The sequence below is a fragment of the Strongylocentrotus purpuratus genome, unplaced genomic scaffold (genome assembly GCF_000002235.5).
Source record: "Strongylocentrotus purpuratus isolate Spur 01 unplaced genomic scaffold, Spur_5.0 spur5_scaffold_3, whole genome shotgun sequence".
In the NCBI taxonomy this organism is placed as follows: Eukaryota; Metazoa; Echinodermata; class Echinoidea; order Camarodonta; family Strongylocentrotidae; genus Strongylocentrotus; species Strongylocentrotus purpuratus.
In genome coordinates this window covers 30,334,352-30,352,300 of record NW_022145609.1, presented here as the reverse complement: position 1 = coordinate 30,352,300, position 17,949 = coordinate 30,334,352, and the positions used below count along the sequence as shown (strand labels likewise).

The window sequence follows — 17,949 nt, the reverse complement described above, 5'->3', positions numbered from 1 at the left end:
ATGAAGCAAGTTTATAGAGGGAAAATGAGAATAATAATGAAATGATAATTAATCAGTGTTATCTACCCACATCAGTATTGATACTCACTGATCTCCCTTGGGAGGCCAGCAATTTCTAGTAACTCGTCTAATACACATTGTATTAATTTAAGGAAGAAAACAAAACAAAACAAACAATTCGTCCACTTGTGTAAGCATCGAGCATGGATCAAACCAGGGGGTGTTTCACAAAGCCTTTTTTCAATGACAAATGACTAATATCAGTGACAAATCTGCTGATAACCAATCAGAAGCAAGGATTAGCTTATAACAAAAACTGTCATTTGTCACTGATGACAAGTTTTGTGAAAAAGGACCTCTCTCATGACAGTCAAGAGCCTCTACCAATTTACCAAGGTACTCCCACCTATTCATAACGAGCCATCAGAAACATCGCTTTCCTAACTTTGTAAAGCCTCGGTCACAAATGCCATTACGAACTGCTACGAACGCCGTACGAACGATTTTCAGACAATGGAAATTCGGGAAGACAATGGACAACAGGGAGATTCGTACGAAATTATCGTTGGTACGAACCTTTGTGACCGTAGCATAAGGAATAAAGAATTATCCTGAAAACCAGCGGTTTGACTTACATTTGGATGATTTGGCGAAGTTCTTGGACGGTGTGCTTCTCCTGATCGAGACGGTGATTGAGGTCGATGACGACCTCCTCTAGCTGTTGTTGTTTCTTCTGAAGATCATTGTTGGTTTGTCTGATGGCATTACTCTCTCGATGAAGGGCTACCACTTCATGGTCTTGTCGGTACTTAGAATCTTGAACGGCCTCCAGACGGCTAAACGGGGAGAAATATAGACAGAAGCATTCTATGTCATTATGATTAATCCATTTCGAATGACATTAATCTGATAGATTTCTTTGTCTCGTTTCCAGAAATCTATCTCCTTCTTTAACTATTTATAAAGTTCTGTCACTTTTCTTCCAAGTTTAATGCCTTTTCAACTTCTATACGCATAATCTGTCTTTGTTTTCAACGTATTGTTTTCTCATCATCTATACCATGTCCCCTTCCTGCATTCCCATCTCTCTCTCTCTATCTCTCTCTCTATCTCTCTCTCTCTATCTCTCTCTCTATCTCTCTCTCTCTCTCTCTCTTTCCATCTTTTCACTCTTAATTAATTGTAATTCATGTTTTCTCCTTAATTTCTCTTTAAAGGTACTATGTCCCATTTGCAGTACCAAAAATGAAAAGGTTAAATTACAACGGCATTTGAAGGATAATACTAATTTTGAACTTCCCTAAAAAAAAATTAAAAAAAAGGGGGGGGGGGGGGCTTGAAAATATCTTTAAGTAGGAAAATAAAGACTATTAGTTGTCGAATCGAGTTAAGAGCTATAGAGCCAGTAAGTAATAGTCTGATTTTCAGACCATTGTTCCGAATGTACGTACGTTTCATGCTGCGCAAAGATTCAATCAGTTTAATTTTGGCCATTACAAGAAGTGGGTTATTGATGTAGACAAATGCTCATTTACCCTTTACAGCTCATTTTATTGATGTTATGACCAAAGAAGAAAAAAGTCAGTCAGTTTAGCAAGTAAACGGGTTTCCTTGCATAATTTGAATATTAGGACACTGCTAACGTTTACATTTCACAGATACGACATACATGACATATTCATAATTCCTGCGAAATTCTACAGAATTGATGTTGGCTGCAAAAGGGACATAGTATCTTTAATATGAGTTAATACGTGTTTTCTTACCGTATCTGATCAGCTTGGTCCTTGATTTGATTCACTTTCTCGTCTGAGGTCTATAAAAATGCAAAAACGATTAACCAGGATGATTATGTTTTACATGTCAAATAATTTGAAGTAAAATTATTTAACTAACCTGAAGATAATATCCCGAAGGAAAGAAACAAGATGGTCTTTGTTTAAATTATAAAGATTTTAACAGCCATAAATGGAAATAAGCTACCCCCCTCTCTCTCTCTCTCTCTCTGTTACCCCTATACCCCTCTCTTTCTCTTTATTATTTTGCACACTTCCCTCTCCTTTTCCACTATTCACTCAATCACTGCCTCTTTAAAAGAATTATGAATTTTTATGTCTGTCTGTCTCTGTCTGTCTTTCCCTCTCTGTTTCTGCCTGTGTGTATGTCTCTCTCTCTCTCTCTCTCTCTCTCTCTCTCCCTCTCTCTGACTCTGTCTCTCGCTCTCTCTCTCTCTCTCTGTCTCTCGCTCTCTCTCTGTCTCTCTCTCTCTGTCTCTCGCTCTCTCTCTCTCTCTCTCTCTCTCTCTCTCTCTCTCTCTCTCTCTCTATCTCCCATTTATTGTACTTAACCTGTTTTGGTACCATCGTATTAATGATCGTCCTGAGAAGTCTTTTTTTCTTTTTCTTGATTTCTTTAGAAGTTGTGGTCTGTTCCAGTTCTTCCTTCATCTGATCTAAGGCGGACTCTAGCTCCTTTGGATAGGAAGAAGGCAAGAATTACAAGGAGGACCATAAACGATGGTAAAGAAAGAATCAAACTGATAAAAAAAGAAGGATAACGGGGAGATGAATGAATGAGCACTATGATAGTCTTAGGAAATGACGTGAAGTGAAGGGGAAGGAATGAAATGCAATAAGATAGACAATGACACAAGATCATTTGAAAATTGACTTTTCTGAAAGTGCCATTCAATGTGAGGAAATTAATATGAACAACGACAGCAACAACAAAACCAGCACCACCGCCACCACCACCACCACCAACAACAACCGTTTTTTCGATAATGGAAACACATCGCGCTCGATATCTATAAATACAATATAAATACATTTATATATATATATTTATGATTCACTGCATGATATACACAAAATATTTGTTTATATATTTGGTGTATATATATATATATATATCGTGCAGAGATCTTAAAGGATTTTGCGCCACCACCATCAAGTTACTACATAATCTTTGACAGATGTCTAAATTAAGAAGAAGAAGAAGATTATTAAGAAGAAGATTATTGAGAAGAAGAAGAAGAAGAAGAAGAAGAAGAAGAAGAAGAAGAAGAAGAAGAAGAAGAAGAAGAAGAAGAAGAAGAAGAAAAAGAAGAAGAAGAGGCAGGAAAAGAAAGAGAGGAAGAAGAAAAAAGAAGAAGAAGAAGAAGAAGGAGAAGAAGAGGAGAAGAAGAAGAAGGAGAAGAAGAAGAAGAAGGAGAAGAAGGAGGAAAAGAAGAAGAAAAAGAAGAAGATTAAGAAGAAAAAAAGAAGAATCAGAAGGAAAAGAAGAAGAAGAGGCAGAAAAAGAAGGAGAGGAAGAAGAAAAAAGAAGAAAGAGAAGAAGGAGACGAAGAATAATAATAAGGAGAAACCTACTTCAATTCTGCAATCACTTTCAAGAAGTTTCTTGTCTAATAACGTCAATAGCCCCTGATGTTTGTTCCATACGCTACTGAATAGAGCAAGGAACTCTGGGATTTTGGTCTTCTTCTTGAATTTGATGTCCATTTCCGTAGCTGAAGCCTGGTGTAATTAAAATACATGTAACAGTGACGTCATAATTATACATCAAGACTTACAGAAAAGTCATGCATGACCAAGTCATAATATTCAAACGGCGTTTTCATACCATTCAAAGGGTATTAAATAAACTACCTTTAGTCAATTTAAAGGCCGTCTGTACTAGTTTGGCCATGGGGATTAGACCACACAGCAAGGTCACTGACAGATGGCTATCTCATCAACTCAGCTCTCAATTAACATAAGAAAAAGAGGATCACGGGGGACCAACATGCACCTATTAGGGATCGTTTTCTATATAGAGGGAGCAAGTAGCTACACGTAGTACAGTGGGGCTTTAAAAGAAGCAAATCATTTCAGCATATTTTTAGTTAATCCAAGTAACCTAACATTTTTATGTACTTGGATTTTATCATTCCATGCAATACCAATAGTTCTAGGCACATCTTAGGTTTAACGGTATAGAATAATGCATATTACATGTTTTGCTTTTTTTCTTCTCCCATGACTTCAACAAAAGGATTCATTTCATTGATCAAGTATACATTGATCAAGTATACAATGTTAGATTAACAGACTTTAATCTTGTGTAATCATGATAATGGGTAGAGCACTGTTGTGCCAATCGACAACCATAAACTTACCCGGCAAATGTCCCGAATTTTCTGAAGCTTTTCTTTGGAAGACTGAAAAGGAGAAAGGTTAAGTAATTTAAACGTATCAACAACTAGAAACATAATGATATTTTTTTTTCTTTTAATCACCATATTCACGATCATCATTATCGTCCTCTTTATTATTATCGCTATTATCATCATCATCCTTACCATTGACATCATCGACACCACCACCACCATCATCATCATCACCATCACCATCACCACCATCACCATCACCATTATACTCATCATCATCATCATCATCATCACCATCACCACCATCACCATCACCATCACCATTATACTCATCATCATCATCATCATCATCATCAACATCATCATCATCATCACCATCATCATCATCATCATCATCAACATCATCATCACCATCATCATCATCATCATCATCAGCATCATCAGCATCAGCATCATCATCACCACCATCACCATCACCATCACCATTATACTCATCATCATCATCAGCATCAGCATCATCAGCATCATCATCATCATCATCATCAACAACCCCCTTCATCATCCGTCTCCACCTTCCCTCCCCAGTACCCACCGCTTTTACAACAATGAAACCTCATAATAAATCAAACCTGTATGCTTACCTGCTGTTTAGCTTCGAGTTTGGCATTGACGTTGTCGATCTTGAGTGCGTAGAAATGTTCGATGTCTTGTATCTTCTCGACGAGGTCGGTGATCTCCATCGTGCCTGGTTTGACCTCTAGAAGCTTTTCGATGGCCTCCCTCAAAAGCTGTATCGTTCACACGCGTAACAGATCGATAACATATTAGAGAAAATGCTGGAACTATTTCGGTTTAAATCAATAATATTTATTTCATATAGCGCTTAATACATCAACGATGTGTCTAAGGGCTTTAAAGATACATTATTACCCTGGTCATCGTATTTAGGCCTGCACATTCTCCACTCCATAGGGAGCATTCTAGCCAGGCGCCATTTTACAAGCGCACCACTTGCTAATCCAACCACGTTTAATTTCGCATCTGCAAATGTAGATTAACGTCTTGCCAAAGGACATTAGTGCCGCAGCGGGACTCGAACCCCGTACCTTGTGATCTGCAGTCGGGTGAATTATCCTCTAGACCCAACATCTCTGCCTCTATATACCCCAAAAGGAGAAAGTTTAGCATTTAGGCTAATTTTCATGGTAAAGAAATGTGAAAGTTCATTATAATGAAGTGCGACTATAACATTCATTCGTTCCATGTGTCTCTGGTTCATTGCCTGTTATAGCTTCTCTCTTTTTCGTCTCCTTTTCTCGTTCTGTATCTCTCGTATTGTGACCGCCATTGTTACCTATAATTACTCCTTTTTCGGTGCATCTGATGGGTTAAACATTAAAAAAAAAAAATGTTTGCTTGTTGAAAGCATTGGGAGAGTGTCGACGAAAGAACACTGTCGGGAAACTTCAACTGTGAGGGAGGTAGACTTAACCGAAAGAAGAAGGAAGAAGAAGAAGAATTAGAAGAAGAAGAGGAAGGAGAAGAAGAAGAAAAAGAAGAAGAAGAAGAAGAAGAAGAAGAAGAAGAAGAAGAAGAAGAAGAAGAAGAAGAAGAAGAAAAAGAAGAAGAAGAAGAAGAAGAAGAAGAAGAAGAGGAAGAAGAAGAAGAAGAAGAAGAAGAAGAAGAAGGAGAAGAAGGAGAAGAAAAAGAAGAAGAAGAAGGAGAAGATGAAGAAGAAGAAGAAGAAGAAGAAGAAGAAGAAGAAGAAGAAGAAGAAGAAGAAGAAGAAAAAGAAGAAGAAGAAGAAGAAGAAGAAGAAGAAGAAGAAGAAGAAGAAAACAAAACAAAAAAGAAAGAAAGAAAGAAGAAGAAAAAAAGAACTGTGCCGGACAGATCCAACTGAGGTGTGGTGGTACAGTGGTTCTCACTCCAAGGGTTGGGGGTTCGAATCCAAGCCTTGCACTTACGTCCTCTGGTAAGACATGAATTCATATTAGTCACTCTCTTCTCTGGCGTTAAATGATAACCTGGTATGAAGCCAAAGTCATTGTAGTTTGCTCAGCATTGTGAGCGTATGTAAAATGGCGCCTGGCTAGAATACTCCCAAGGGAGTGGAGAATGCGCATTCATTTCGTAGTAGGTCGATGGGGCAATCAATCGATGCCTGGGTAATAATCGTTGATCTATTACGCGCTATATAAACCCAGAATATTACTATCAAAATGTCTATCGACTCTCTTTTTATCACTGAATACAAATATTAAAAACGGAATCAAATGACACATCGACACCGACAGTATCCTATAGCCTAGCTGTTTTTAAACTTGAGTGATATTTAAAACGTGAAAGTATCTTTTACCTGAGTATTGGCATAGGCAGCCCTCTTTCTATCGTTGATTCCTTCGACTCTATCACGCAGTTTTTGGTAGCGGCTCTCATGCCTATGCCATGCCTCCCTGAGCTTCACAGCCGAGTCCATCCGCGACACATCCTCCGAAAGACCGGCGATGGATCGCACTTCAGAAAATAGTTCCTGTATAATTATTGGTAGAGGTCGATAGAAAGAAGATGATCTAGAAACACTCCTATCTTTTATTACAATCTATATCATAAAAATGAATCTGACTCAAGTACTAGTATGTCATCATTATTATTTAGGGTAAAAGTATGGAAGAGAAAACATTATTATTATCATTCCTTAATTTTTTATTTGAGGGGGGGGGGGAGAGAAGTACACTATTATTTTGATAAGGGGACACGTGCCCATAATTATTCTCTCTCTCTCTCACTCTCTCTCTCTCTCTCTCTCTCTCTCTCTGTTTCTCCTCACACTCACCCTCTCTGTTCTCTCTTTTCTCTCCATTCTCTTTCCCTCTCTTACTGTCTTCTCTCTATAATCTACCCTCCTCCTTCTCTTTTTCCCCCTCTCTCTCTTTCTTGTTTTGTTATTATCATAATTATTATTATTACTATTATTCTCATAAGTATGAGAGTTGATTTTGTCAAAGATAATATAGGTACGTATTATGTCTCGCGTACGTACCATCGTTTATCATTGTATCATAATCATTGGCCTAACATTATTTAAAGCCCATCAATAATAGTGAACAGGAGGGGTTAGACTACCCTGCAAGGTCACTGGACAGGTGGTTATCTCATCAACTCAGCTCTCAATTAACATAAGAAAAAGAGGATCATGGGGAACCAATGGTCACCGGTTATGCATTATTTGTTATGTAGAGGGAGCAAGTAGCTATAAGTAGTGGCAGTGTGGCTTTAAGAAATCATTCCTACCTCCAATTGTTTCTCCATCATCCTGACCTCATATTTACGATCTGCTATGGAACCTTGGGAGGAGGTACCAGGAGTGTTCTCCAGCTCTCTATTCAGATTCTCAACCTCTCTCATCGCTGTGTCTCGCTCTTCAATTAGCATCTTGGATGGAACACAATCATAAATTATATAAAGGTGTTGTGGACTAGTGGATAAGTCAACCGACTGCAGATCACAAGGTTCGGGGTTCAAGTCCCGCCGCGGCACTAATGTCCTTTGGCAAGACGTTAATCTACATTTGCCACACTCCACCCAGGTGTAATGGGTACCTGAATGCTTGAGCGCTAGTTACTTTGACAGTTCGGCTACGACCAGGGTAATATGTGTAAAGCGCCATGGGTGTCTGAACCTGACAGATACCGGCGCTATGATAACCATATTATTATTATTTATAAATCAAATCATATCAAAAATCACGGATTTCCTCGAGTCAAAACGATGAAATTGTTCTATTGCTCGCTATTAATGCATTTGAAATCTTCACCTCATCTCCGTTTCGAAGTAAAAAGAAATTTCAAATGCATTAGTCACTCCCGATATAGGCATGTGTACATCTTTTTCAATTTCGGATTAAAAACGCACCTAAAAAACGGGAGCACGATTTTTTATTTTATTTTTTGTCAGAGATTTTGTTCGAATTTGTTCTTTGAATCTCATGAGAATCACGTGACTCTCATGAGAATCACGTGACCACCACTGCCAGTTGCATTCAAAGGATACAACCCAAGAAGCGTGAACTTATGGCAAGCCCTGAGAAAATACCAGGTGTATATACTAACTATAGAGATGTATACAAAATAGTTTATTCATTTATTTATTCACCTACTTATTTAGCTATTTATTTACCTACTTACCTAATAACTACGTTTACTTTATTTATGCATTCATTTTTCAAAAACTTATTTACTTATTCACTTATTTACTTATATCGGTTACCTACTTAACTAACTTACTCCATCTATTTATGTATTCATTTATTTCATGCATTTATTTCGCATCTCTCTTCAAGGTGGACGGTTCAAGAAAACTGGTCTACCACACAGCACTGAAAAATATATCAAACAGAGTACACAGGAATAATGGCAATCGATACTAAAAGAAAATGACATCAAATCAGTGATACAAACTATCAAAAGGCTTATGCACGATACTTATACACTGTAGTTATACAAATCAAAGATAAGAAGAATCACAAAAAATACCAAAGGGGAAATATCACTGACGTAGGTATAACATTTACGATAATAAGACACTACCTTTATTTGCTTCTCAGCTGCGGTCATTGCATCTCCATCAAGACGGGATTGGCACCGTGGTTCCTCCTTAAAAAGCCTGGAGGAGGATATAACTTTCTTCTGTTTCTTCATCTTCTCCAACTCGTCTGTCAGGTCTTCCTTCTCCCCTTCCAGGATTATGATAGTTGTCTCTCCCTTCACGATTTCATTATTAGCAGTCTGAGTCAGGGGGAAGGTCAAGGAGACAGCATGAGAAATTATTAAAAACATTATCATGATTATGATCAACTGATTGACATCAGTCGAGTTAATAATAACATTGTATGATTGAAGAAAGATCATTGCTTGAGGTTTCCAGCATTGTAATTATTGTTCATACCGGAGTGTTGGCTCAGTCAGTAGAGCGTCCGCCTCACAACCGGGAGGTCGTGGGTTCGAACCCCGGCCGCGTCATACCAAAAGACGTTAAAAGATGGGAGTTGTTGCTACCTTGTTTGGCGTTCAACATTAAGGGATAGAGCAACGTCGATCTGGCGCTGCTCAGTGGCTGCCGGGCTCACGATCGATTGGGCAAAAAATGTCCGTTTCGGTTTAATAAAATTTGGAGTGGACTATTAAACTATTATTATTATTATTATTATTATTAGAGCGCAAAGTTCTTAGGGATACACCTACAATCATGACTAGATATTGGTTACTTAGAGCTTGGTTCAAATATTTGGTAATCATTCTGAATGACTTTAATACATAGTAGTAATTCATCAGCATGAAAAAAACATACCCTGATTAAAATGTAAAACAGTTACTCTCTAATTTAAAGGCAACTTGCAGATACAAAAAACATCGAAAAAGAAAAATAACCAACCTTCCTACACCATCACTTGACTGCCTTGCTCGCTCGCATTTTGACTTAAACGCACTCGTTACTTAAAAACACTCATCTCTCCATCTGTAAGAGTATTGACCTCGCTAGCTCATCCCAAGTTATACCACTTATTTACCCATAATCGCCAAATGACCCCTACCTCTAAACTTTTCTTAAGGTTTTTTATTTGTTGCTTGTAATCTGTGCAGCTTTCCTGGAAAGAGGTGGTTGAGGTCGAAATGTTTTCCAGCTCCAGCTCATCTTTCTCCATCTTCAACTTCTCAACCTCTCTCAACACATTGTCCCGCTCTTCAGCTAGAATCTGGATATAACCGACGGAAAAAGGGATGCTGCATCATATACGGTGCACGCTATATGCGTGGAATAGTCGTTGAATCCAACGACTGGATAATACTGGTAATTGTTTCAATCGTATAGCGCAAGTACAACCACTAAATTAAGCGCTATGCAAATTGTATTATTATTATCACCATCATTTTTTTTCGCTATTTCAAAAAATAAATATTTTTTATTATTATTATCATTATTATTATTAAATTATTATCATTTTTATGATGATTAACATAATCATCATTATAATTAATGTTATTATCATTATTTTCATTATAATTATTATAACGATTATTATTATTATTATTATAATCATCATTATTATTATTATTATTATTATTATGATCATCATCTTCGTTCATCATAAAATTATTACATATGTAAAATAACACAATTATCATAATTATTATTATCATTATCATTATACTATAACTAATACTTTAATTATAGTGATCATATCTTCTTCTACTTCTTCTTGATATTGTACCTATTCGTCATGCTTACTTGGTTTTGTTTATTTGTTACTCCAAGCTGTGCTTTCACCGTCATGAGTTCCTCCCTCAGAGTTTCACTTCTCATCAAAAGATTCTAAGAGAATGGGAGCAAATCCAACAGGAACCCGTTTTCCGAAGGCTCATAATTCCGAATACAAAATATACCGAAGAGTTCACAATTCCGAATATGGAATAGGGCCCATAATTTCGAGCATTTGTCTCGTTATTCTGGCGGTCCGTTTATCCAAAGGTTTGTAAGTTTGATAGTGAAATGGGATTCCTACTTCTGGAATTTTTCGGGATAATGAACTTTAATAACATTAGATAATGCTCACTGTTTTTACTCGTCTTTTTATATGTTATTGAAAATACGTATAGCTATAATAGAGACAGATATTTCGTATTAGTTGCGTGTTTTGTTTTATCAGATGCTCGACCTTTTCTTCCTCCTCCTTCCCCCTCAAAAATTTCATTCTTTATGTGGGTGAGGCGGAACCAGGAATTGTTGTCTGATTAGGGGGGGGGGGGAGGTGACGCAAGTATGAGTAAAAAATATCCGACAATCAATCAAGCAAGCAACAGCAATAACAACAGCAACATGGGGCGGGGAGGAGTTAGGATTAACTACACATCACATATTAAAAAGCATCGTTTAACAATGTTAAATCTCAGTGTCCGTGATATGATGTGATATTGAAGCCCTAAACAAATCGCGCTTCAAAATGATCAAGAAGTGCCTCAAAAAAGTAAAAATCTTTGAGTGACCGGTTTTATCATACTCGTTTTCCCCAATAGACTGTAGTGTTATGAAAACCGTTTGGCAAACGGTTTTCAAAATTTGTAATTCCAATCATAAATATCTTGATAATCAGACAGGCGATCGGCTTGTAAAAGTCATGGGATTCCTGACTGACCTAAAGGTTTATAATTGTCATTGCAGCATGAGATAAATCCAGGATTTTGTTTCAGAATCTGAGACAAAGTAACCGGATCCCTTTGATTCATTAAGCATGGGTATATTTTAGCGGGGGTGGGGGAGTTGTACCCTGTGCCCCTGAATCTGTCCCTGACACAATCCATATACCTAGTACCAGGCACGTAGCCAGAGTTTGATGTTTGGGGGGCACATACATGTAATCGATCGAGGTAAAAAAAAAGGGGGTAAAAAAAAGTTCAACCGATCTTGGAAATTTTGGGGGGCACCCCCCCCCCCCCCCTGTGGCTACGTGCCTGCCTAGTACCTTGTTTTCCTTTGTCTTTTCGTCAACCTGTGCCTCTGCTTTCTTCAGTTTTGCCTTCGATCTTTCGCTGTTTTTCTTAGAGAAGAATACAAAAAGACAATAGCTTTCCCGAGATATGGATACGATGAAAACTGAATCCATTTTTATGACATTGTATTTCTTTTTCCTACAAGATTAAAAAGAAAGAATATGATAAGGTTCTAAGATAACCAAACACAATACTTCCTTACCTAAAACGTGTACCGGTATGTGAACAGATTCGCAGTATTGTCGCCCCCCCCCCCTCTCTCTCTCCATCTTGTTAATATTATTTTGTTATCATGATTTTTATCTGCACAACACTGTCACAATTCAGCCATTTCGCTACCAAGATATTTGTTAATAAATCTTGGATCTTCTTCAGTTGGCAAATCTTCATGCAACCCGATTTTTAAACCAGTTTGATATTAATCAAATATGATATTCTTCCCACCTTTTGCGTCTGTGCCTTCGTCTGAGTGATGTCCTGGTCTATGAACACCGTGTTCTGCTGGTCATCGATACCCTGACCACTGGTCGAGCACGAGTCGGTAGGCTGGTCGACACCCTCGCCAGCCTGAGCTGCTTTTCGGCGCCTGGTAAGTCTATCAGACCGACGGGCTCGTCCAACATCAGGCGTCTCTGGTCGAACCGAGGGGCCCCGCGAGGGACCCCGCGAGGGACCCGATATCCGTGGTCCCATATCCATAACAAACAGTTACTGTGGTTGGTTGAAAGTTAAAGGCGCTTGGAAGATAAGTTTATATTGACCATGATGTGTTTATAAATAACTACATGTAGGTTTGTATATTTTCGTGTCGAATGTATTTTTTCTTCTTATTTTAATACTACCCATTTGTAACCGGTGAATGGAATAATTCGTTTTGAGGCACTTCACAAAGGCATACGTAGACGTTTAGTTTTGTAGCAACGACATCATTTTGTTCCTCTAACTTACGCTCTATCTACGCAGAAGAGTGGATGTGCACTTTGTAGGAGTCATATTTAGATCTAGAGATCACATCTTTTTGGAGTCGAACACTCCCCCAAACGAAAGTGGAAATGGAACCCATGCCAAAGTAGAGGATTGAGTTATTCTTGAGAGGGGATCCCACATAATATTTCTCATTAAAATGGGAATTTCGACTGGTGATCCAGAATACGACTCCCCGAAAATGTTTCCACTCTTGTAAAGAGAGTAGGTCTACAGACATAATTTACGCTACATTCTCAAACCAAAATGAATTTCTTTACATCGTCATTTCTTACAAAACAAATAAGTAGTGTAAAACAATTATTGTTAAAATGCTTTCTCAAGCTTACCGTCTAGACAACTCACTCAAAATCTTCTTTCGAGTATATTTTTTGTTTATAAGTTGAAAAATGGCTCATATTCATCTAAGTAAAGTCCAGAATTCGGAGCGGTACCCCTGCTTTGTCTCCGTTAGAATGTCATATTGTATACGCTGCATAGAGAAAACTGTACGTTTGTTTTGCATTTGCATTTTGTTTAACCAGGATGCGCGCGCATACACTGAGACTGACGTCTTTCCTACGCAACAAAAACTTCCAACCAATAGGACGCGCACAGACTGAGCAAACTAGGATTTACACGAAGTGTGCGTAGACTTAGCACACAGCCGTTTTGCGCTTAACGAAGACCTCTCTTACAGCCCCATTGCACTACTTGTAGCTACTTGCTCCCTCTATATAGAAAATATAGCATAATCGGCGGCCGTAGGTCCCCCATGACCCTCTTTTTATTGGGAGCTGAGTTGATGAGATAACCACCTGTCAGTGACCATGCAGGGAGGTCTAATCCCACCTAGCCAAACTAGTGCGGACGGGCTTTAAATAATTTTGAATAACGTAAGTCGGTAATACAGTTTCTTTATTTGTTGATGGATCACAATGAAAATCCAAACCTAAGCCGAGCTATAGTTCGTGGCAAATTTTGTGCAGCAGTTGAACAATCTAGCTATATAACAAATTCAAATTAATATTCGAGCAGCTTCGTCTACAAATATGATATTGTACAGATATCGAACAAATTACATTGTACTGAACGATATCTAACGGGAAACTGCAACGTTCAACAAGACCACTTTAATTGAAGAAGAAAAATAAAAGAGACACGCAAAAAGCAAATTTATGAATTCATAAATTAATTGTAATATTGAAAGATGGATAAATGTTATTGACGACTTCAAGTTGCTCTGTAATCAGACAACATTACATACCGCATAAAAAAAAATATATATAATAAAGTGTTATTTGTTCCTGGAATATTCTGATGTAATCTTTCATTAATGTGTTTTCTAGTTTTTTATCTTACTGTATTATTGTTTCATGTTGTTTTTACACTCACTTTGTTGTTAATAAGATATTTCCTTCTTCCAAATTCTTCCACAGGCTCCTTTTCTTGAATTCTTCTCATCCTGCCTTTTAATTTGTCCTCTATCTCTCAATCACTTTCCTTTTGTGTTTCCCTCACTTTTTACCTACAACCTCTCCCATTCGCCTTCCTTTCTATCACTTTCTGTCTTTTCCCAGCGCCTCCCTCTCTTCTTCTTTATCTTGTCACTTCCACTATCAATATGCCTTTGTCTTTATCATTCTCTTTAGATCGCTCTTTTGCTCCTTTTCCTTGCTAACAACCAGTGTATCAGTACCTCACAAATCTCTTCCACATTCCTAACCCTTCTCCCTATATACATTGATCAATCTCTTATATTATCTCTCCTCCCCCTCACCCTCTCTCTCTCTCTCTCTCTCTCTCTCTCTCCCTCTCTCCCCTCTCTCTCTCTCTCCCCCTCTCTCTCCCCTCTCTCTCTCCCCTCTCTCTCTCCCAATCTCTTCCCATTCCTCAGACTCACCATCTGCTCATCTTTTTCTTTCCCCCGTCTGACCTTTCTCCCTATCTCTCCCACCCCCTCTCTTTCTCTCCCCACCCTCTCTCTCTCTTTTCTTCTTCTCTCTCTCTCTCTCTCTCTCTCTCTCTCTCCCCTCTCTCTCTCCCAATCTCTTCCCATTCCTCAGACTCGCCGTCTACTCCTCTTTTTCTTTCTCTCTCCTTCAGCTCCTATATCCCATTCTCTTACATCTCTACTCTCCTCCCCTCCCCCTCTCTCTCTCCCCCTCTCTCTCTCTCTCTCTCCCCAATCTCTTCCCATTCCTCAGACTCACCATCTGCTCCTCTTTTTCTTTCCCCCGTCTGACCTTTCTCCCTATCTCTCCAACCCCCTCTCTTTCTCTCCCCACCCTCTCTCTCTCTTTTTTCTTCTCTCTCTCTCTCTCTCTCTCTCTCCCTCTCATCATTCGAAGAATTTACATCATAATTAGAACGTCAAATTGATGAACATACACAATTTAAGCACATCACCCAACCGCATTCTTAATCACTTTTGGTATTCTTAATTCATTTTAATCGTATCATCATCATCAAGAATGTTTTTTTGGAGTAGCTTACATATGGAAATATAATAGTATTTCAGAAATTTGTAGGAAATAGGGCCAGTGATTTCCTTTTCCTTTTTGAGGGGGGGGGGGGCAGGAAAGATCCGAAGAGCCCAACATTAAAGGAGCAACGCGATTAAAGAGGGAAGGATCGAACACTGTATTCTACTATTCACATAAACAAATTGCATTTTTGCGAGGGAGTGCATCGACCGAGCGAGAACATTTCCAACATCTTTTAATCAACTTCTTTTCTTCATTTTCATTTACATACTTAGATCGGATTATATAAATCATACAGTTTATATAATTATTTCAAAAAAATTGTTTCTCTTATGTTTAAGTATTATATGGTACATTAACAATAACATCTGCATGAAAAATATCACATGTCATTCAATTATACGTGTAGAAAGAAAGAAAAAACTCTGACCAGGTTTTACATAGTAAAGACAGAACATACACAGCGACAAAAGCTAACAGAACTAACAGCAACAACAACAAAAACATATAAACAAGGAACAATTAAAATACATAAAGAATAAAACAACAATAAAAAAAAAATAAAAAAAACAATTGCATTGTTCAACTAAACCTAAAGCTCTCCGAATATCAATTATTGTAACCATGGTAACCAAGGGTTAAAATGTCATTTTGGCTAGGTTTAGGTTATCGAATCTTCCCCACCAAAATTTCTGACTACAACCCCGTCGATGGGGGGGGGGGGGGTAGGGAGGGGTGCCTCTATATATCTATCCCTGTTCTATCGATGTCATGATATTATGGTTTGTGAATGAGTTACATTGATAAAAAGCAAACACTTCTCGACTTTAACCCCTATACAAACTCTCCCAGATCCCTCTACTATCTATACCATACTCCAATAATTACCATACTCTGTCTTTTTTGGCCCGTCCTCTGGAGCGATTTCTCACTTTATCATTCTTCTGTCCCACATAATAATTATGTACAATTAATTATTTTCACTGAAAACTCGGATGTCAATAGGTTTTTAGATACAATTAGATCCTGAACAGTTGAACGTTTTTGACGAGAAACCTTTGTTTGAACAAAAATGTACTCATGTCATTGATTTAAAATTGAACCTAAAATAATGGCCAGTTTTAATACAATGCCAATATCATATACGCTAGCTAGCTAGGAAAAAGGCATTTGTTTAAGCCTTCAGTTCCAATTTGATGGTAGTGATTTTAATCACTAAAATGATTTTTCATTTATAAATTATTTGATCGCAAAGACTTTCCAGAAATCAAGTCAAGGGCGATTTCAATTCCCTATTGTACATCCCCCTTAAAGGTAATACAAAGTTTGGGGAAATTTTGAAAATTTGGTGGATAGTGATTCTTTACAATTTTGATATTTTTGGATGCCCCTGTGAATGTATTAAAAGCACAAGAAATATCAGCGCCTAATAGAAAATTCTGCTTTCGAGAAAAATTGAATACAAAAATTTACCGGTGCTCCCGGTAAATTTTGATCAATTTCAAGTAGCGCCTACGGCCGTACATTGGTAGCTGCGACCATGAACATCTCAGATTATGTAGTTGTGATATATAATTTTCAAAAGAAAATAGCTAATCGGTCGATTTTAGTCAAGAAACGCTGTTTTATAGCTTAATTTATATCTTGACCTTGAGAGGGAGCTATACAACATGAAGAGTTTATTATTTACAATTTCTTAACTTTAGACTCGATTTCAACCGCGGCAACATTCACTGAATATTGTAGGATCGCATATGCTTCCAATATGTTCATTTGAACCAAATTCATGACCCCATACCAAAACTTTGTATTACCTTTAAATCATGTTCGAATATAGCGTAGTACATCATTGGAATGTTATAGCAGATTCAAATAGCCTAGTAGATGGACTAGGCTTTTAAAATTGATTCGAGTTGTTTTTTTCGAAAGTGTATTCGATCGATGTTTTCGATCTGCAATATTCCTGGTTACATGAAAAGAGAGATAAAATTTGGTGCATTTTTTTGAAGTTACAACTAAAACCGATCAACCCAAAAGCTTGCACAGATAATGGCGCGGCAAACCAATGCTTAAAGGTAATACAAATATATAGCTTAATTAATATCTTCACCTTTAGAGGGAGCTATACAACATAAACAGTTTATTATTTATAATTTCATAAATTTAAACTCGATTTCAACCGCGACAACGATCACTGAATATTGTAGGATCGAATATGCTTCTAATATGTTCACCGGGAGCACCGGTAAATTTTTATATTCAATTTTTCTCGAAAGCAGAAGTGTTTTAGGGGCTAATTTTTCTAGTGCTTATAATACATCCACAGGGGCATCCAAATATATCAAAATTGTAAAGAATCACTATCCACCCAATTTCCAAAATTTCCCAAAACTTTGTATTACCTTTAAAGCCGCCGCGGTTTTTTACGTGTACAATAAACGGCAAAGTCTGCGCTCAACAAAGGATTTGCGCGTATGCGATGAGCTCTGTTTAATGTGGAGCGTATTATACATTGTACACTTTACATTTCACGTCATCATTAAAAAGTTCAACAACAACAAAAAAAAAAAAACGCCGCGGTTTTGCTGCGTCATCTGAACAAGCTTTAAAGGGTGACTTTGTCTAAGATACTGAAACAAAATCCTGGATTTAGCTCAATGACATTCTGCAATGATATTTATAAACCTTTAGGTCAGTCAGGAACTCCATGACTTTTACAAGCCGATCGCCTCTCTGATTATCAAGATATTTATGATTGGAAATCGAAATTTAAAAATTCGTTTTCCTAACGGTTTTCATAACA

The 17,949-nt window shown here is 37.7% G+C and overlaps 1 protein-coding gene across 1 annotated transcript in view; it reads right to left on the bottom strand.

Moving 5' to 3' along the window:
• LOC592216 (trichohyalin) overlaps nt 1-12,390 on the bottom strand; it is a 15,790-nt gene extending 3,400 nt beyond the window's left edge. The window contains exons 1-13 of the mRNA XM_011666996.2: nt 12,142-12,390; nt 11,670-11,744; nt 10,439-10,522; nt 9,744-9,905; nt 8,740-8,937; nt 7,445-7,585; nt 6,510-6,683; nt 4,792-4,938; nt 4,160-4,201; nt 3,372-3,518; nt 2,349-2,471; nt 1,767-1,816; nt 636-836 (exon numbers count right to left, since the gene is read on the bottom strand). Coding sequence (XP_011665298.2) covers nt 636-836; nt 1,767-1,816; nt 2,349-2,471; nt 3,372-3,518; nt 4,160-4,201; nt 4,792-4,938; nt 6,510-6,683; nt 7,445-7,585; nt 8,740-8,937; nt 9,744-9,905; nt 10,439-10,522; nt 11,670-11,744; nt 12,142-12,390 — 1,793 coding nt within the window. The remainder of the gene's footprint in view (nt 1-635; nt 837-1,766; nt 1,817-2,348; nt 2,472-3,371; nt 3,519-4,159; nt 4,202-4,791; nt 4,939-6,509; nt 6,684-7,444; nt 7,586-8,739; nt 8,938-9,743; nt 9,906-10,438; nt 10,523-11,669; nt 11,745-12,141) is intronic.
• Between the last annotated feature and the right edge of the window lie 5,559 nt (nt 12,391-17,949).